Raw genomic sequence first — 18,237 nt, forward strand, 5'->3', positions numbered from 1 at the left:
TACTCGAGCCACCCCCGAGCCCGAGCCCTCTTGACCCTTATTGGACCACCCTCCGACCTAGCCTAGACCACCCTAGCCAAGCCTTGACCCTCCACGCAGCAGCAGCACACGGGTTGCACCGCGCGCGCATGGGAAGGGTCCATGCGATAATGGACTCTTCCATACCGGCTAACCATGGGCTAGGACCCTTCCTAACACTGAACCATGACCCTGACCGAGCCCATGCCTAACCCTGGTCGAGCCCCCGTTGCACATCCCATAGCCTAACCTCTTCCAATCGGGTAGACTAGGAAACCGTAGGATTCTACCCTCCCACGTGCACATCCCCTTCCAGCTCGTGTCCAGCCCTTGTTTCATACCTAAAATTTCCATGTTTTGTCCGTAAATCGTCCCAAGTTGGCATCCTATCCCTTGAAAATCATAACGTTTAATAAACAAGCATAAAATCATCAAAACTTTTGAAATATTCGTTATATCGTTAAACTAATCGAACATAAATATTTTTCATGCAAAAAATAATCAAAACATGCATAATATTGTTTGAATGATGTGTCAAAGGGATTTAGAAACGTTCTTTTACGTTTTAGAATGCTCGAATATGTGATCGTCGACGTGGGGTGCGAAGAAGAACGAACGGACGACGAAACTCCTTGTTTTCTTCCCTTAGAATTTTCAAAATTCAAAGTGTGTTGTGTGTGTTGTGTTTCGGCTGATAATGGTGTAAAAAACCTAGGTTTCTATTTTATAGATTTTAATTTTCATGATAACGGGATTTGGTTTTGGGAATTTAAGTTTAGGAACAATTGGGCCTACTCATCCTAGGTAAATTAAGCTCAATAACACCTATTTAATTAAAAATAAAATTTTATAAAAATAGATTTTCACAAATAATATTTTTGATCTTTTAAAAGTTCCTCGTTTGCCCAAAATCGGCATCTCGGATAAAATCGTGCTCATCTCGTAAAATAATTTGAACTCTATCATTTTAAGAAAAATTTAATCATATTAAGAAGCCTTGAAAAAATCTATTGAAAAATATTTATTTTATCTTAGTCATCCCATATCTCCTTTCCCCAACCTATTATCGAATATTCAGATAAAATCTTCAATTTTCATCAAATTATGTCAGCTAATTATTTAATCATACAATAATACATTTAATCATATAATATGCATCACATAAGTATTTAAAATTAATTATGCAAAGCAAGTAGCAATTTAAATCGTTTGCATGCATGTGGTTTACGTTGGACTGATTTTTTGGGCATTACATAATTAAAAATAATAATTTTAGGACCAATATACATTAAAATAGGCTCATTAAGCTCAATAACACATTCGTAAAATATTTGATTTAGGTGCATTTTTGAAAATATTACCCAAACACTCAAAAAGTCCTCCGTTTTGACAAAAATTGCATACCGGTTTAAAATATGACTCGATGCGTAAAAATACCTTAAAAACCCATTTTTTTTCAAAATTACTCACATATTAAATAATTAAAAATATTTATTTAATAAAAACATTTTTCCATAACTGTCTCCGGTGTCCGTTCCTCGCTCGAGCGTGAAATACTGGTAAAAGCCCTACATCATGCAATCTTAATGAACCAAGAAATAAAAACACATATTCATGTCACATTCATGCATTTAATGCATTAAAAATAATTAAACACACATTTTAACAAAACCCTAGATTTGCATGCAGTCAGGTTACGTCGTTCGAGTTTCTAGACCTTAAAATGCCTACTGAAACAACAATAATTAAATGCGATAAATAAAGAGGAACAAATTTGTTTATGAATGTTCGGAGATTAACATCTCCTATGTTACTCCTTTTATTTATGAATGTATCCACTAGAAGACTTTGATTTATACAACCTCTTGTATAAACACACTTCAACTTAGAACTTATCTGTAATGCCCGAGATTTTGATTCTGATAATATGAGATTATTGAGTTTGAATTGATTTGATTATAGACGTATCATTCCGAGACCGGATTGGGCCAAGCATATGAAGTACACAACTTTTGGACAGAACTATTGGCGCCCGAGCGGTAGTTTTTGACCGCTCGAGCGCCATTGTTCATCAAATATAGTGTTCGGGCAGAAGGTGCGGCGCCCAGGCGGTAGTTTGTGACCGCCCGAGCGCCAATGTGCAATCCGAAAGAGCTTGGGCAGAACACTCCGTGCCCGGGCGGTGATTCTCGACCGCCCGAGCGCCGACTGAAATTCATGGAAATGAGACACGTTTCTCTAGCCATGCAAGTGGGTGTATATATATATATTACAAAGCCTTAATTCCCTCAGAATGCATCAGAAAGAAGATCGAGAATTCTTCAAGAAAATCCTTACGCCTTTTAGCTTAGAGATTTGTGATTTGTGAACGATCCGTCTATTAGATTTTCAATCCAGCTTCAGTAGCGTGTTTCTATCGACGAGAGCTTCAACTGGACGTAAGTTTTATTATGTTTTGACACGATTTGAAATTATGATATTGTCAAAATCAGATATGATCCATATATGTTGTTCTTGCTATATCAGACATTGTATAATCGAAACTGGATCGAAGAATAGATACCGTATGGAATTGTTATGAATTTTCAGATTCAATTTGATTATGATTAGACCGATTTGATATAAGAATTGTATTGTTATCGATTATGAGGTGTTGGGATTGATATTTGATTGATATTGTATTGCTGGGTATATTGATATTATTCAGATTTGGATCAGATGAGTTGTTGATTCGTATATACTGATATTGTATTGCCGGTATTGCGAGATTGTACAGAGTTGAGATTATGATATGTTATTATTAAGATTTCGGGTTGTACTGATATTGATTATGAGTCGTATTATTATATCTGTGATGTTGAAGTTGACATGGTTATTGAGATTGTATTGCTATGCCATCGAAACATCAGTAGATTGATATTAACAGATTCATTTGGTTTAGATTGTACCGTTGTATCGTTAACATTGATCAGATTATGTCTTGATCTGCGTATTGATCAGAACAGGCCTTGAATTGAGCTGTATATTGACACAGTCTATTCGATATTGTCATTTCAGATTGGATATGGACAGATTTGACTTCGACACTTCGACTTCGTCAGACCGAGAAGAGAAAGGTATAAATTGATGTGGATGCGGGATTGCACAACTCGAGTTGACTTGACTTGAGTTTCCCAAAATCACATACTTTACCTTATTGCATTGATATTTGCAGTTGAATGAAATTGATATCTTTGATATATGGATTTATGTATTGAGTCATAGGCGGATATGCCTAGTCGTAGACGATTGATCTCGTGATAAGGGTGCCTGATAGTGATGGAATCATCACTGGGCCCATTACACATTTTCACAGAGGTTTGGCAGGATATGTCAAGGCTGATATGCCTAGTTAGTGGCTGATTCGCCAAGATGCCGGACGTTTGATTATATCGAAGTAGATAGAATTAGAGTTTCTTCTATTACTGATGTTCGATATGGAAAGAGCCAAAGTCCGCGAATAAGAACGTACCACCACCCCGATCGGGAGTGTAGGTGGGTGTATGTTCTTATTCAGAGCGGGATCCCTAGATTAGGATGAGTCGAGTCAGAGTCTAAGAATCATGGAGTGTGATTTAGAGTTTGTATTGATTTATGTTTCTGATTTGATACATGTTATGAATATCTATTTCATGCTTTTATATCTGTTTATATGAAATGCATGTATACATGATTTATACTGGGAATGTAATTCTCATCGGAGTTATCCGGCTGTTGTCTTGTTTGTATGTGTGCATGACAACAGGTGGGACAGGATCAGGATCAGGAAGAGGATGAGAGATTATAGTTAGCGTGGAGATCCGGGCCCAGAAGCAGAATATGATTCAGCACTGAATGTATAGTCGTTGAAACTAGTTGAGATGGAGACATGTAGTACAGGACGTGTACTTTGATATTGACATGTATATCAGATAGATTATTATTACGTTTCCACACTTATATTTGTAAATTAAAAAGAAAAAAATTTAGTCCCACTTTTCTTAATTGTTATATTTGACATTAATAATGATTAAGACGTGAATTAGCGTCCGGGTCCCCACATTATCTCTTGTCTAAGAGAAGCTCTTAGCGTATTATCGATTGTAGATCGCAATCTCACAATCTGCATAATGTTTAATGTCTCTTATGTCAACACTTCAATCACAATCTTTAATGTTTTTATATAAAGACTATCACTCAACTTTTATTCGAAGTTCAACTCTCATGTATATATACATGAGTGATTGTGTGTGAGGATTTAAACTATTACAAGGTATATCTCTCAAATGTATCTCTCACACTCTTTTCTTGGATGTGCTCTCATTCTAGCTTGTTTTTTTCTTATAATATACTCTTGCTTTGAATAACCATCAAAAGATTTTTGTTTGATCTTCAAAATATTATATTTATGGTCTCAAGAATGATATGAACTTTTAAAAATAGAATATGATCGTTTGAAGAGGTTCTTTATGGTTTTTGACATTAAAACGGTCATATCCGAGTTGCTGACCATTTTTTTATGTCAGGCTGGTTTCAAGGTAGTGCGGCTAGAGTATGTACCTGGCCCAAGTTTAGCTACACCAAGTCGAGTTACTCTCTTCTCTTGATTAACTTTTGATTCATCTATTTTTGAACAACGTGATTAACATGAAAGTTGTAGTTCTTTCTCTTGTATTTTCAAAGAATTTGGAGTCACTTAATTTTAAGTTTGTATGAAAGATTTAGAACTAGCAACTCCATTGCGATTTATCAGCTTCTTAAGCTCCGATTCGGACTTCGACTTTGGAAGATGTTTTGTCGATAATTTTGTTAGCTTTCTAAGCATACTAAATCATTCCATTTAGATAATGGAGCTAAGAGATATGGCCAGAATACCATAACTACTCATTTAAGACCGACAGCAGTAACTGTGTCATCCAGCTCCATTTTTCAGTGTCCGGTTAGCATAGATTACATCTGAACTTGTCGAGTTGGCCTGAAATATGACTTGTAGCTTTTTGAGTTGTTTATTTAGTTGTTTTGGTTGACAGTCCTTTCTATTGATGAGCTATAAGATATCATCAACATATTTCAGCTTGCCAAATTTTCAACTTGACTAAATTCGAATTCTAGCTACTCAAATCTTTTTACTTGAAATTTATCAATTACACACTTAATGAAATATTTTAGCAACACAATATCAAGTTCTGTTATCATCAAAATTATTGTTGTTAGAATTTTCACAACCCAACAATCTCACCTTTTATTATAATCACAAAACTTTTATAAAAATAATTTTATCTAACATTTTTTTCCCATTTTTGAGAATAAAAAATATCGATTTTTTTAAAAAAATTAAACACAAATTTTTTCCATTCAAGATTTAAATACAATATTCCCCATAAAACTATAATTAGTCTCTTCCTATATTTTTTAATATTTTAAATTGATAAAAGTAGAGGGTGACTAACTAATAAAAATATTTTCAAAAATGATATTTCAAAATATGAAATACGCAAATAATAGAAAAAAATATCTAATTTTAACTCACATTAAAATACATTCGACACATATATATCAAGTTGAGTAAACAAGTTTTACCAAAAATATGCAATATTAACTTAAAATTTCAAGCAACAAAAAATCGTGATATATTTGCCAATTCAAATATTAATTAGACATTTAAGAGATTCCCTCATTAAACTCTAACCAAAATATTAGATTTAAGGAAATTTCGAAGAATTTAACAGCCAAAACAATGCTAACAAAAAGTAGAATATTATGTCAGTACCAAACTCAAGTACATTTCGTTGAAGAATAAAATAATTTCAGAACGAGTTATCGAGTTTTCTTAACGATGTATAACTCAAATTTGAATTTATTTGTATTTTAATTGATGAATGCAACATCTTTGGGCTTCTCGGAAAAAACACCAACTTTGTTCATTCCTTTTTTCTTCCGCATCACACATGGTCAGATTTTAACCAATAAACTGTTTTTCCTCGAGTGTGACCAGGCTGAAAATTTTATAACACTACGATCCTCTACGAGTCAACTTTGCTACACAAAAATAGGTTCACCATTTTGACAATCGAGCAAAGAGTTATGTCATTTTTCTCATGGGTGCTACAAGTTGTCAGAAATTCTCAACTATGTATATATATATATATATATATATATATATATGAAAAATCTGGAGATAGATATTTTAAAATAAAATTAGTTTCAACTGATTTTTCATGAACATCTCTCTTCAATACCATTTGTTGGCATCAAAAAAGAGTTTAGAGGGGGTGAATAACTCTTATAAAATATTTTACAAAATGTGAGCTACAATAGCTTGTCTTGAAATGTTAAAAAATTGAATCGAGCATCGAGAAATTTTATTGAGTTTGATTCAAAATCAAGCAAAAGAAACTCAAAGTAATATCTCTAAAACCGATTAAATATTTTGAAAAAAATTTAAAAGATATGAAAGTTGAATATACAAAAATAGTTTGGATGAATCATTTTATTAAATATTTTTGAAGCAATATTTTGGGAATTGAAAGAACATGTAAAATGATTCAACAATTCCTACTAAAATAACAACAATAATAAAATGCGATAAATTAAGATGCACAAATTTTTTCATGAATGTTCGGAGATTAACAACTTATACATCATGCCTTCCTCCACTTTGGAAAGTGTTTACTAGAAGACTTTGTTTTATACAATATCTTGTGAAAACCCACTTCGACTTAGGACTAATATCTTATCTAATCGAAACTTCTAGCACACTCTCGATTGTAGATCGCAACCTCACAATTCGCATAATTTTTAATGTCTCTTATGACAAGACTACAAACACAATTTTTAAAGTCTTTGTATAAATACTATCACTCAAATATTCTTTGAAGCTCTAATCTTATATATATGTGCAAGTGATTGTGCGCCAGGCTTTAAATTATTACAGTGCATGTTTCTCAAAGGTATCCTCAAACTCATTTCTTGAGTTTGCTCTCACTTTAGCTTGTTTTCTTCTTATAATCAGCACATGCTTTGAATTCACATCAAATGATTGTTGTTTGATCTTTAAAGTGTTGTATTTATGATCTCCAAGAATGATATTAATGTTTGAAACAAGAATATGATCGTTTGAGAAAATTTTGTATGATTTTTAACATTAAAAATGTCATATTCGAGTAGCTGGCCACTTTTTAATATAGGGTTGTTTTTAGCTGGTCCGACTGGAATGTTTAGCTGGTCCAGCTAGAGTGTCTAGAAAATCTAAATCTAGCTGCACCAAGCCGAGCTTGTCTCTTTTCTTGATTATAATTCTTGATTCTTCGATGTTTAGGCAAAACGATGAACATAAAGTTGTATCCTTTCCTTTATCTATTAGGAAACGAGTGTATTGAGTTTGTGTGAGAGAGATATTCTTGAAATACCATAATACATATAAGTTTTAACTTTTTCTTCATTTAATGCAGAATCAGTGCAGATCTAACTACTTTACCGTGGTTTATCTGAATTTTAAGCTATGATTTAGACTTTGACTTTCGAGAATTATTTGCAGATCGTTGTGTTAGATTCATAACGCATACCAAATAATTACATTTCGATAATCAAGCGGAGATATATGACAAAAATATCAGAACTACTTATTTTTAGCCAACAGCTGTAATCGAGTCATCCATCTCGATTTTTCATCATCCGATTAGCATAGATAATGTTCTAACTAGTCAAGCAGGCATGAAGTACTACTTGTTTCTTTTTGCATTTTATTTTCATCCATTTTGACCATTTTCATTTCGATTAACGAGCTCAGATTTTCAACTTGACTATTAACATATACACATTGTATCTAATTATTTCACATTACATTGATACTAATAATTCTAAGTATCTTAAATTTTGGGGGTTTTATAACTTGTTTCGAATTGGGAAATAAAATTACGAATAGAGAGCTAATAATATTAGGGGATGGCAACGAAAAATGCCTTGAATAATCGTACCAATTAAGACTTTTATTTGGCCAACCACGGAGGATATATTGCAAGCTGATAAATAAGCAGAGTGAAGTGAATATCTTTATGCATAAATGACATGACATAATATTAATATATAGAGACATATGATAATAATCAATCCATTAATTAATATTCCTATCATGCTTGTTTAAAACAAGAAAATTATATTTTGATCTTATAATTTAAACATTTTTCATTTTTGCCATATTATCGGTTAATTCATAATCTTATTCCATTAATTTGTAGTTTTTTAATTTTATTCATTTTCAGTGAAGAGTGGTCGTGTCATTAAACATGTCAACAATATCCGCAGCCACATCGTAAATTTTTTTATTAACAGGTCATCATTTTTTGATGTCACATAATCCATTTTCAACGTCACATAAACAATCTGGTGAAAAAAGATTTCATTGGAAAAAAAATGTAAATTACAATTTTTTGGTCTTGTGTTGATGCATTTCATGTTCGCAATCTTGATTTTGATGTTAACAAAACTTGTTACTTTGTTTCTAATGAATTTACCTAAGTGCGCAGAAGCTGAAACTGATCAGGATTCGAACTGAACAGTTATCGAGCCAAAACTGAAGATATCGAGATGCAAACCTGAAAGCGCCAACTGATTACCCAAACTGAATCAGTTCAACTGATATATCAAAGACTAATTCAACTGATTATCCAGCTGATAGGTGGTTCAGCACAAGACCTTCAGAAGCCCGGCCACCTGATGAAAAGCTCAACTGATGAAGAGCTCAGCTGACCAGTTCAACTGAAGCAGTGAAATCAGTTCAGCTGATGAGCCAACTGATTTCACCAAACCAGTTCAAGATCAGTTCAACTGACCAGCTAAGAACATCAGTCAGGAATCAATCAGTTTGCAGAACACGAAAAGCTTATTGGAATCCAGTTGTGCGCACTAAGGAAAAGCTTTTGTCGACAATAATGAATGTTGCAGCAGTGCTTAAGCCAAAACGTTTCAGAATGGCTGTCGAAAAGTACAGACATATTTCGAGGAACATATTCAACTTGCAACGAATATATTTGATGATTTTTGGTGTACGGTCTCATTGCATCTATAAATACCAGACCAAGATCATTGATATACAAGTGCGTGGACAAATATACAAGTGTGTGAAATCAATAGAAAATGGCACACTCAACGCATATCAGCTTACAAAAAGCAATCAGCCCAGATTTGAGGGAACATTTCAACGTTTTATCAGCTTAGATTAGAAGCACAATTCCCTCGATGTGTGAGAACACTGTCGTGTCGTAATCATATCAGTTCTCACACACACGCAAACACAATCAGTCGCGTACATACAGAGAGTAGAGCTCATTGATAAGCTGAGTGAATCTTACACAAAAACATTAAATTTGTGTATGTAGTCTTTGACACATGGACGTTAAACAAGTGTTGGCTAGAAGGTGTTGCCTTCAGTCTAGTCTAGGAGTTCAGTCAGGCAGTAATGTAAGTTTTAAGCCGAGTGGGTTTGTTCAAGGCATTGTATAAATCAAATTCTTCTAGTGGATCCTACCCAAGGTGGTAGAAAGAGTGACGTAGGAGCAGTTGAAGTCTCCGAACATCCATAAACATATCTTGTGTACTTAACTGCTTAACTATTGTTTTCAAACTGGTTTGATCAGTTCGAGCTGTTATCAGAACTTAACTGATATATGAAAGAACCGATCCCCCTTATATCAATTAATTAGTTTACACAATTTAAAAGATTTAAACTGGTTAGCTTTCATAACGAATGATTATTTTGAGTATTTTTGGCTTGGTTTAAACCAAACTCGATTTAATTCATCGGTGTTTACATTCTTAGAACACGAGCTATTGCAGTTCATTGAGAATATTGTGTTTGAAGCACCCTCGTAGGTGTCAAAACCGATCCATCAATTGGTATTAGAGCTAGTTGTTCTAAGAAGAACATTTGAAAGCTAATATTTTAAAATATGTTTCAAAATGTTATTTAAAATGGATTTCAAAATACTCTTAAAAATTTTATATGAGTTTACTTTTGGAAGAGAGAAGATTATTTTGGGATCTGCAACTAACATTGTAGCCACTTCTCTCGACTCCGGATTTTGTTGTTTTAGCAATTTGCAGGGTTTTGAATTCAACTGACAGCAGAACAGCTAAACTGATCGGTGGGCAAGATTTTAGTTGCCATCCTACCAGTTCAGCTGACCAACGGACGAAGCCCAGCTAAGCTGAAATTTTGGATGATTAGGAGCTTAATCATCAATAGTATACCGTCGCTTCATTAACATATCAGATCAAAATAGATAATCAATGCTTTTCAGCATCAGTTGAGTCCAATTTGAGTCAACTCGACCAGTTAGCCAGTACAGAGATCAAGTCCAAGGAAAATTAGTTGCTCTTCTAGCAAAAAGAGACTCAAGATCGTTGCAGAATTTCAAAGTATTGAAGGCAACAATTTATTGGTATATTCAATTCTATTATGTATAAACTGACTGATATTTGATGTTTTTTAAAATCTGTTATTGTAGTAGCATTTCCCTTACACATGTTGGTATGCTTAAATGTATAATACAAAGGATACTTATTTGATTAAATAAATATCATGTTTATCCAGTTGGTTTGAATGTAATTGAACTGATATTTTCAGTTAATGTGTTGCCTAGACTGTTTGAAAGTTAAATGTTGCTAAAACTTCATTAAAACACGTGAATGCTTATATTTTTAAGGGGAGTTTTTAATTTAGTTCTTGAGGGGGAGATTTCTTTAAAATTTATCCATTGAACTGAAAAATGTTTTAAATTCGTTTTAAACTGGTTTTAAATTAAGTTTTTGAAGGGGAGCTTTTCTTAACCCTAGAAATGAAAAATTCTTTTTAATCACCTTAAATGTTTTTTATTCTCACAAAGGGAGAGAATCAGTATTAAATTTTAAAATTTTAAATTTATAGTTCGCGTTAATTTCTCAAGTTTTGTTATCATAAAAATTGGGGAGATTGTTGGAACATTTCATGTTCGGAATCTTGATTTTGATGTTAACAAAACTTCTTATTTTGTTTTTAATGAATTTATCTATGTGCGCAGAAGCTAAAACTGATCAGGATTCGAACTGATCAGTTTCGACCCAAAACTGAAGCTATAGAGACGCAAAACTGAAAGCGCCAACTGATTGCCCAAATTGAATCAGTTCAACTGATATATCAAGGATCAGTTCAACTGATTCTCCAGTTGATAGGTTGTTCAGCACAAGACCTTCAGAAGCCCGGCCAGTTGATGAAGAGCTAAACTGATGAAGAGCTCAACTGACTAGTTCAGCTTAAGCAGTGAAATCAGTTCAGCTGACGAGCCAACTGATTTCACAAAACCAGTTCAAGATCAGTTCAATTGACCAGTTTAGAACATAAGTTAGGAATCAATCAGTTTGCAGAACACGACAAGCTTATTCAAATGGAATCCAGCTGTACGCACTGAGGAAAAGCTTTTGTACAGTCAAATGACAATAATGAACGTTGCAGCAGTGCTTAAGCCAAAACGTTCCATATTGGTTGTCGGAAAGTACAGACATATTTCGAGGAACATATTCAAATTGCAACAAACATATTTGATGAGTCTTGGTGTATGGTCTCATTGCATCTATAAATATCATACCAAGATCATCGATATACAAGTGTGTGAAATCAATAGAGAATGGCACGCTCAACGCATATCAGCTTACAAAAAGCAATCAGCCCAGATTTGAGGGAACACTTCAACGTGTTATCAGCTTAGATTAGAAGCACAATTCCCTCAATGTGTGAGAACATTGTCGTGTTGTAATCATATCAGTTCTCACACACACGCACACACAATCAGTCGCGTACATACAGAGAGTAGAGCTCATTGATAAGCTGAGTGAGTCTTGCACAAAGACATTAAACTTGTGTATGTGGTATTTGTAACGACCCATTACAGGCCCAGTGGACCGCCCATACGGCCCACTGCCCTGATCGACCCAAGGTTATCCCGATCTTGGGCTCCTTCAAAGGGGCCTTTTCTCTCACGGGCTTTCCATAGGCATCGTACGGGTTACTCATAGGATCTCCCCCTCCCTACCAAGGGGTTTCTTTCGCCTCTCCAGGACTCGATCCCATGACCTATAGGATAAGTACATTGATATCAAGAGTCCTGGTACCAATTGAGCTCGTCTTTTAATGTAACGACTCATTACAGGCCCAGTGGACCGCCCATACGGCCCACTGCCCTGATCGACCCAAGGCTATCCCGATCTTGGGCTCCCTCAAAGGGGCCTTTTCCCTCACGTGCTTTCCATAGGCGTCATACGGGTTACTCATAGGATCTCCCCCTCCCTACCAAGGGGTTTCTTTCGCCTCCCCAGGACTCGATCCCATGACCTATAGGATAAGTACATTGATATCAAGAGTCCTGGTACCAATTGAGCTACCCATTACAGGCCTAGTGGACCGCCCATACGGCCCACTGCCCCGATCGAACCAAGGCTATCCCGATCTTGGGCTCCCTCAAAGGTGCCTTTTCCCTCACGTGCTTTCCATAGGCGTCGTGCGAGTTACTCATAGGATCTCCCCCTCCCTACCAAGGGGTTTCTTTCGCCTCCCCAGGACTCGATCCCATTAATTATAGGATAAGTACATTGATATCAAGAGTCCTGGTATCAATTGTTACTAGGACTCTTGATATCAATGTACTTATCCTATAGGTCATGGGATCGAGTCCTGGGGAGGCGAAAGAAACCCCTTTGTAGGGAGAGGGAGATCCTATGAGTAACCCGTACGACGCCTATGGAAAGCCCGTGAGGGAAAAGGCCCCTTTGAGGGAGCCCAAGATCGGGATAGCCTTGGGTCGATCAGGGCAGTGGGTCGTATGGGCGGTCCACTGGGCCTGTAATGGGTCGTTACAGTATTTGACACATAGACGTTAAACAAGTGTTGGCTGGAAGGTGTTGCCTTCAGTCTAGTCTAGGAGTTCAATTAGGCAATAGTGTAAGTCCTAAGCCGAGTAGGTTTGTTCAAGGCATTGTATAAATCAAAGTCTTCTAGTGGATCCTACCCGAGGTGGTAGAAGGAGTGACGTAGGAGCAATTGAAATCTCCGAACATCTATAAATATATCTTGTGTACTTGACTGTTTAACTATTATTTTCAAACTGATTTGATCAGTTCGAGCTATTATGAGTTCAGTTCTCACCATAACTGAATTGATATATGGAAGAACTGATCCCCCTTTATATCAGTTAGTCAAGTTTACACAAGTTAAAAGATTTAAACTGATTAGCTTTCTTAATGAATGATTAATTCTAGTATTTTCCGCTTGGTTTGAATCAAAACTCGATCTAATTCATCGATGTTTACATTCTTAGAAAACGAGCTATTGCAGCTCATTAAGAATATTGTGTTTGAATCAGCCTCGCAGATGTCAAAACCGATCCATCATCTTGTTTTCGGTCAATTCACAGTTAACATTTTTTTTTCAATTTTAGTCCTTCATTGGAGCGTTGATGTGAGGTTGGAAAGTTACGAAGTTACATCGAAAAATGATGATGTGTCACCAAAAAATTTCAGATGTAGAAACGAACATTGTTGACGAGTACGATGAAACGTTAACTTTTCATTAAAAAATGATCAAAATTGAAAAAGAAAAAATAAATTAGTGAACAAATATAGTAAATTGATCAACGACAAGACAAAAAAACATACAAATTGCAGTACCAAAATTTTAATTTTCTTTTCTCTTCATAAGTAGGGCAATAATTCAAAACCGTAATAAATTACTGGCGGAGAAATAATGAGCCAAATAAATAAGGTTTTAATACAGTTCATACTTTTCAAAGGTCCTCCATATTTTTTTAATGTAAAATATATCTATATTCACGGCGTTGTTAACATGTCTTTCTTTAAATTAAAATTATTTGAGAAATTTTGGGGTTCAGGATGCCAAAAGCCCTTCAATAAAAAAAATGAAATTTTGCTAAATTTCATGGCAATGGCCGATGCAAATTAATCTTTAAATACAGTTTCAAGACGGCCAAGATAAATAATTCTCATTTCATAATATCAATTGCACGTTAATGCATTTTCAATTTTGGTTTAGACATTGATTCTCGAAGTAACATTGACTTTAAATAAATCTAGGAAGATTTAGAATGATAGCAACCTGGAATTTCTCTTAAAAAAAAAAAAATTTATGTAGATCGATGTGTAGAAAATGTTTTATGAACGGGCAGATTTAATCTGAAAGTTCTAATATTTTTTTAAAAAAATTAAAAATATAAATTAATGGCGGGGAAGAACGGGAATGAATAATTAATCACATATTGTTTTTAATTACACATGTTTTTTAAAATTATTTTTGCAATTTAAAATTATGTGTGTTATTTTTTAATTATATTTTTTAACGTAGGTCTCTTGTGAGACGGTCTCGCGAATCTTTATATGTGAGACGAGTCAGTCCTACTGATATTCACAATATGATCCACATAAGAGATCTGTCTCAAAAAATACGATCCGTGGAACCGTCTTTTTAAATTATGTGAAATATTTTAAATTTTTATTATGTGAAAATATACGTAATTTTTCTTAAATATCCATTTATTTTATGAAATAAAATTTGTATAACCATAAGATTAAGTTATCAATATCCACATCATCATGAAATAAAGTTACGAAATGTGACCAAAATCTCACATCATTCAAACGTGTTGAATTGTCGAGAAATCTCCATATATGGAAGGAAGTCAAGGATCTAAAAACAAATATTGAAAGATACATATATATTAATTAGGGGTGGGAAAAAATATCGAAATATCGAAAAACTGTACCGAAAAAATATCGAATTTACCGAAAAAATCGGTATACCGAAAATTTCGGTACGGTATGAGATACGTAGATATTAATTAGGGGTGGGAAAAAATACTGAAATACCGAAAAACCGTACCGAAAAAATACCGAACTTACCGAAAAAATCGGTATACCGAACATTTCGGTACGGTATCATACCGTACCGAAATTTTCGGTATCGGTATGAAATATTTTTTTTTTCGGTATATACCGAAATACCGAAAATAATTTTTTATTATTATTATTTTTTAAATTTAAGTTCGGTATACCGAAAAAATGTCGGTATACCGAAAATGTTTTCGGTATACCGGCAAAATTTTCGGTGTCGGTACGGTACCGGTATGAAATTTTTCCATACCGAAAATTCGGTATACCGAATGTTCGTATCGGTATGGAAAAATTCCATACCGATATTTTCGGTACGGTATACGGTACCGTAGTTCGGTACGGTATACCGTACCGTACCCACCCTTAATATTAATCCTTACATAAATTTATTTAACATCAACCATCTCTAAAAAAAAAATCAATAATTTGTCACACCCCAAATATTAATCCTCACACGAAATTATTTAATTAATCTCTAAAAAAAAATCAATAATTTGTCACACCCCAAATATTAATCCTCACACGAAATTATTTAATTAGATAAAAGAAATTATATTCAAATTTAGAGCTTCACCACTTCCGGAATATGAACTGGGTATTTATCAATACAATCGGCCCATGCTCCGGCATTCGATTTCTTGATCGTCCGATTACATTTCCAGACGGCGCTGTTGCACTTGAATCCGCTTCCAAATGCAATCTGCCAAACTCTATCTCCTTTCTTCATCCTTCCTTTCGATTCTATGTAGCTTAATTCGTACCAGAGTGAGGAAGAAGAAGTGTTTCCGAATCGGTGCAGAGTCATTCTGGAAGCCTCCACCTGCTCCGCAGTGAGTTGAAGGCTCTTCTGTAGTTCGTCGATCACCGCCCTTCCTCCGGCGTGTATGCAGAAGTGCTCGAAAGCTTTCTTGAAATCTGGAATATATGGCTTCAGTTTGTCGTCGAAGAGTTTTCTTCTGATGAGTGAAATCGCGAACAGAATTTGCTCCGATGCGGGGAGAACCAGGGGGCCGATGGTTGTTATGTTGGATTTCAAAGCTTCACCAGCTATCCTCATTAGATCAATGTTTAGCATTATTCCTACATTTCCTTCTGAGTCTTCCTCTTGTGATACACATCTGTATGACGGATCATCGGCTCCTTTGTGGGTTCTCACAACATGTGAGAGACGATACTTGGCGCGGCGGCGATCCGACCACCTGTTCGACAGAAGTATGGCGGCGCCGCCCATTCTAAACAAGCAGTTGGGGAGGAGCATCGCTCTTTCTTTCCCTTTATAAACATTAGGGGTGAGTATTTCTGTGCTTATAACCACCGCATTTGAGTTGGGATACTGTTGCAGAAGATCTTTGGCTAAATCTATAGAAATCAAACCAGCGCTGCAACCCATCCCAGATAAGTTGAAGCTCTTAATATTGCTTCTCATCTTGTATTTGTTAATCACCATAGCTGTTAAAGAAGGAGTCGGCGAGAAAAGGCTGCAATTCAGGATCAAGAAATCCACGTCCTTGGGCTTGATCCCTGTATTCTTAAACAAGGTATCCACGCAGGAGAAGATGACAAGTTCGGCTTCTTCTCTGGCAAGCGCCATGCTCGGACACGGAGGAATGTAATGAATCGCAGGGGGCAAACAGGTCTGCTCCCCAAGACCCGACCGCTCCAGGATCTTCATCTGAAAATGGATACTCTTTGGTTCAGGGAACAAAGCCATTCTGGCATGCTCCATGAATCCTGCAAAGGAGACTCGCATGCTCTGCGGAGGCTCAAAAAGTGCGAAATCAACGAGATAGACGGTCCGAGGGCGCGTCATGAAGAAGACAGTGGAAGCGTAAACGGTGAGGAATGAGAAACAAATGGTCTGAACAAAGGTGAATCGCATGGAACTCCATAGCTGATAGATCTGTTCGGGCCCCGTTTGGAGGAGTGTTAGCGAAAGAGTGACGATTACTGGGATAAGGCAGAAGGCTAGCATGTGATTCACGAGGTATTGGTACCCAAGTTTCACGTACTTGAGTTTAACTGACTGGGAGAAATCTGGAATCTCGGCAGCCATTTTCTTGGATGTAATGTAATTTTGATTTGAGGTGTGCGCTTGCTTTGGAAACATGGGGATTTAAATAGGCACACCAACTTCCCTATCAGACATTCCCACGTGGAATTTTATACTCCACTAATTATTCAAATAAAATAAGTATAAAATTTCACAGCATTAGTTACCCAATGAGTCCAAGTCTTGCTACATTTAAAAAGTTTGATGCATTTTTTTCCCAAAATTTGACTTTTACAGTAAGTCTCAGAGAGTCATTTGGAATCCTTTCAAAATAAAAACAAAAATTAAGAAAGTTATATTGGGACATAAAATTATTAGATGAATAAATAAATATTAAAAATTGAATAATAAACTTTTTTTAAAAAAAATTAAAATGGAAATTGGATTTGTGCTGAAGTCAAGTCGTTTTGACTTCTTCAGATGAATCCATAGAACTAAAATTGATATAAAATAAATCTAAATAAAACACAATATTTTAGTCGATCTTTATTAAAAGGCAAATTGGTTGTTCGTTGTCGTTGACGTGCATTTACTTCTGGACGAATAGATCTGCTGCCCTACTGTTGTCCTCGCTCGATGGCTGCAACATATTTTTTTTTTATATATAAACAATGGCATTAAAATAAGACAATAAGTAATTAGTTGCAATAAAATTACAAGGAATCGGTCCAGAAAAATATTAAATTACGTTTGGTTTGGAGGATAAAATAAATTAATGATTAATACGTAAATGATAAAAAGAATGATTGTGATAGAAATATAATATATAATGTAAAATTGTATTTTGTTTGATAAGATTTTTAAGTGTGGGATAATTTTGAATTTTTTGATGAAATGACAAAATTGTCCATTTATTTTTTTTCCTTCTTTACTCCGGCGGCGGCGACGGCGTGGTGGTCGGGCGGCCGGCGGCGGCGGTGGTCGACCGTCAGTAGGCGGCGGTCGACCTGCGACGGGTGCGGTATTCCGGCGGTCAGCCGGCAGTAGGCGACGTCGGCCGACGATTGTCGGCGGTCGTCATCCCGCGGCGGCCGGCCGGCAGTCGTCGGCGGCGGTCGGCCGTGACGGTGCGTTTGGATATAAGAGAAGTGTAAAATTGGAAAAGTAGAATGGATTAAGAGTTGGATAAATAATCATAGGGGGTGAGGAGTGATTATTTTATCACACCTTATACAACCTAATCATTTATAAGAGGAATTGAGTTGGTTAAATAAAAATCG

At 35.5% G+C, this 18,237-nt stretch overlaps 1 protein-coding gene across 1 annotated transcript; it reads right to left on the bottom strand.

Moving 5' to 3' along the window:
* Nucleotides 1–15,445: 15,445 nt before the first annotated feature.
* Nucleotides 15,446–17,067, bottom strand: LOC142524602 (3-ketoacyl-CoA synthase 6-like). Its single transcript, XM_075628635.1, has one exon. The coding sequence runs from the start codon at nt 17,018–17,020 to the stop codon at nt 15,530–15,532; it is 1,491 nt and encodes a 496-aa protein (XP_075484750.1). The 5' UTR covers nt 17,021–17,067; the 3' UTR covers nt 15,446–15,529.
* Between the last annotated feature and the right edge of the window lie 1,170 nt (nt 17,068–18,237).

This window comes from Primulina tabacum, chromosome 14 (genome assembly GCF_025594145.1).
Source record: "Primulina tabacum isolate GXHZ01 chromosome 14, ASM2559414v2, whole genome shotgun sequence".
In the NCBI taxonomy this organism is placed as follows: domain Eukaryota; kingdom Viridiplantae; phylum Streptophyta; class Magnoliopsida; order Lamiales; family Gesneriaceae; genus Primulina; species Primulina tabacum.

Bases quoted from the DNA above. Each gene is read 5' to 3' on its own strand.
- LOC142524602 (XM_075628635.1), bottom strand. From the start codon at position 17,020: ATGGCTGCCGAGATTCCAGATTTCTCCCAGTCAGTTAAACTCAAGTAC.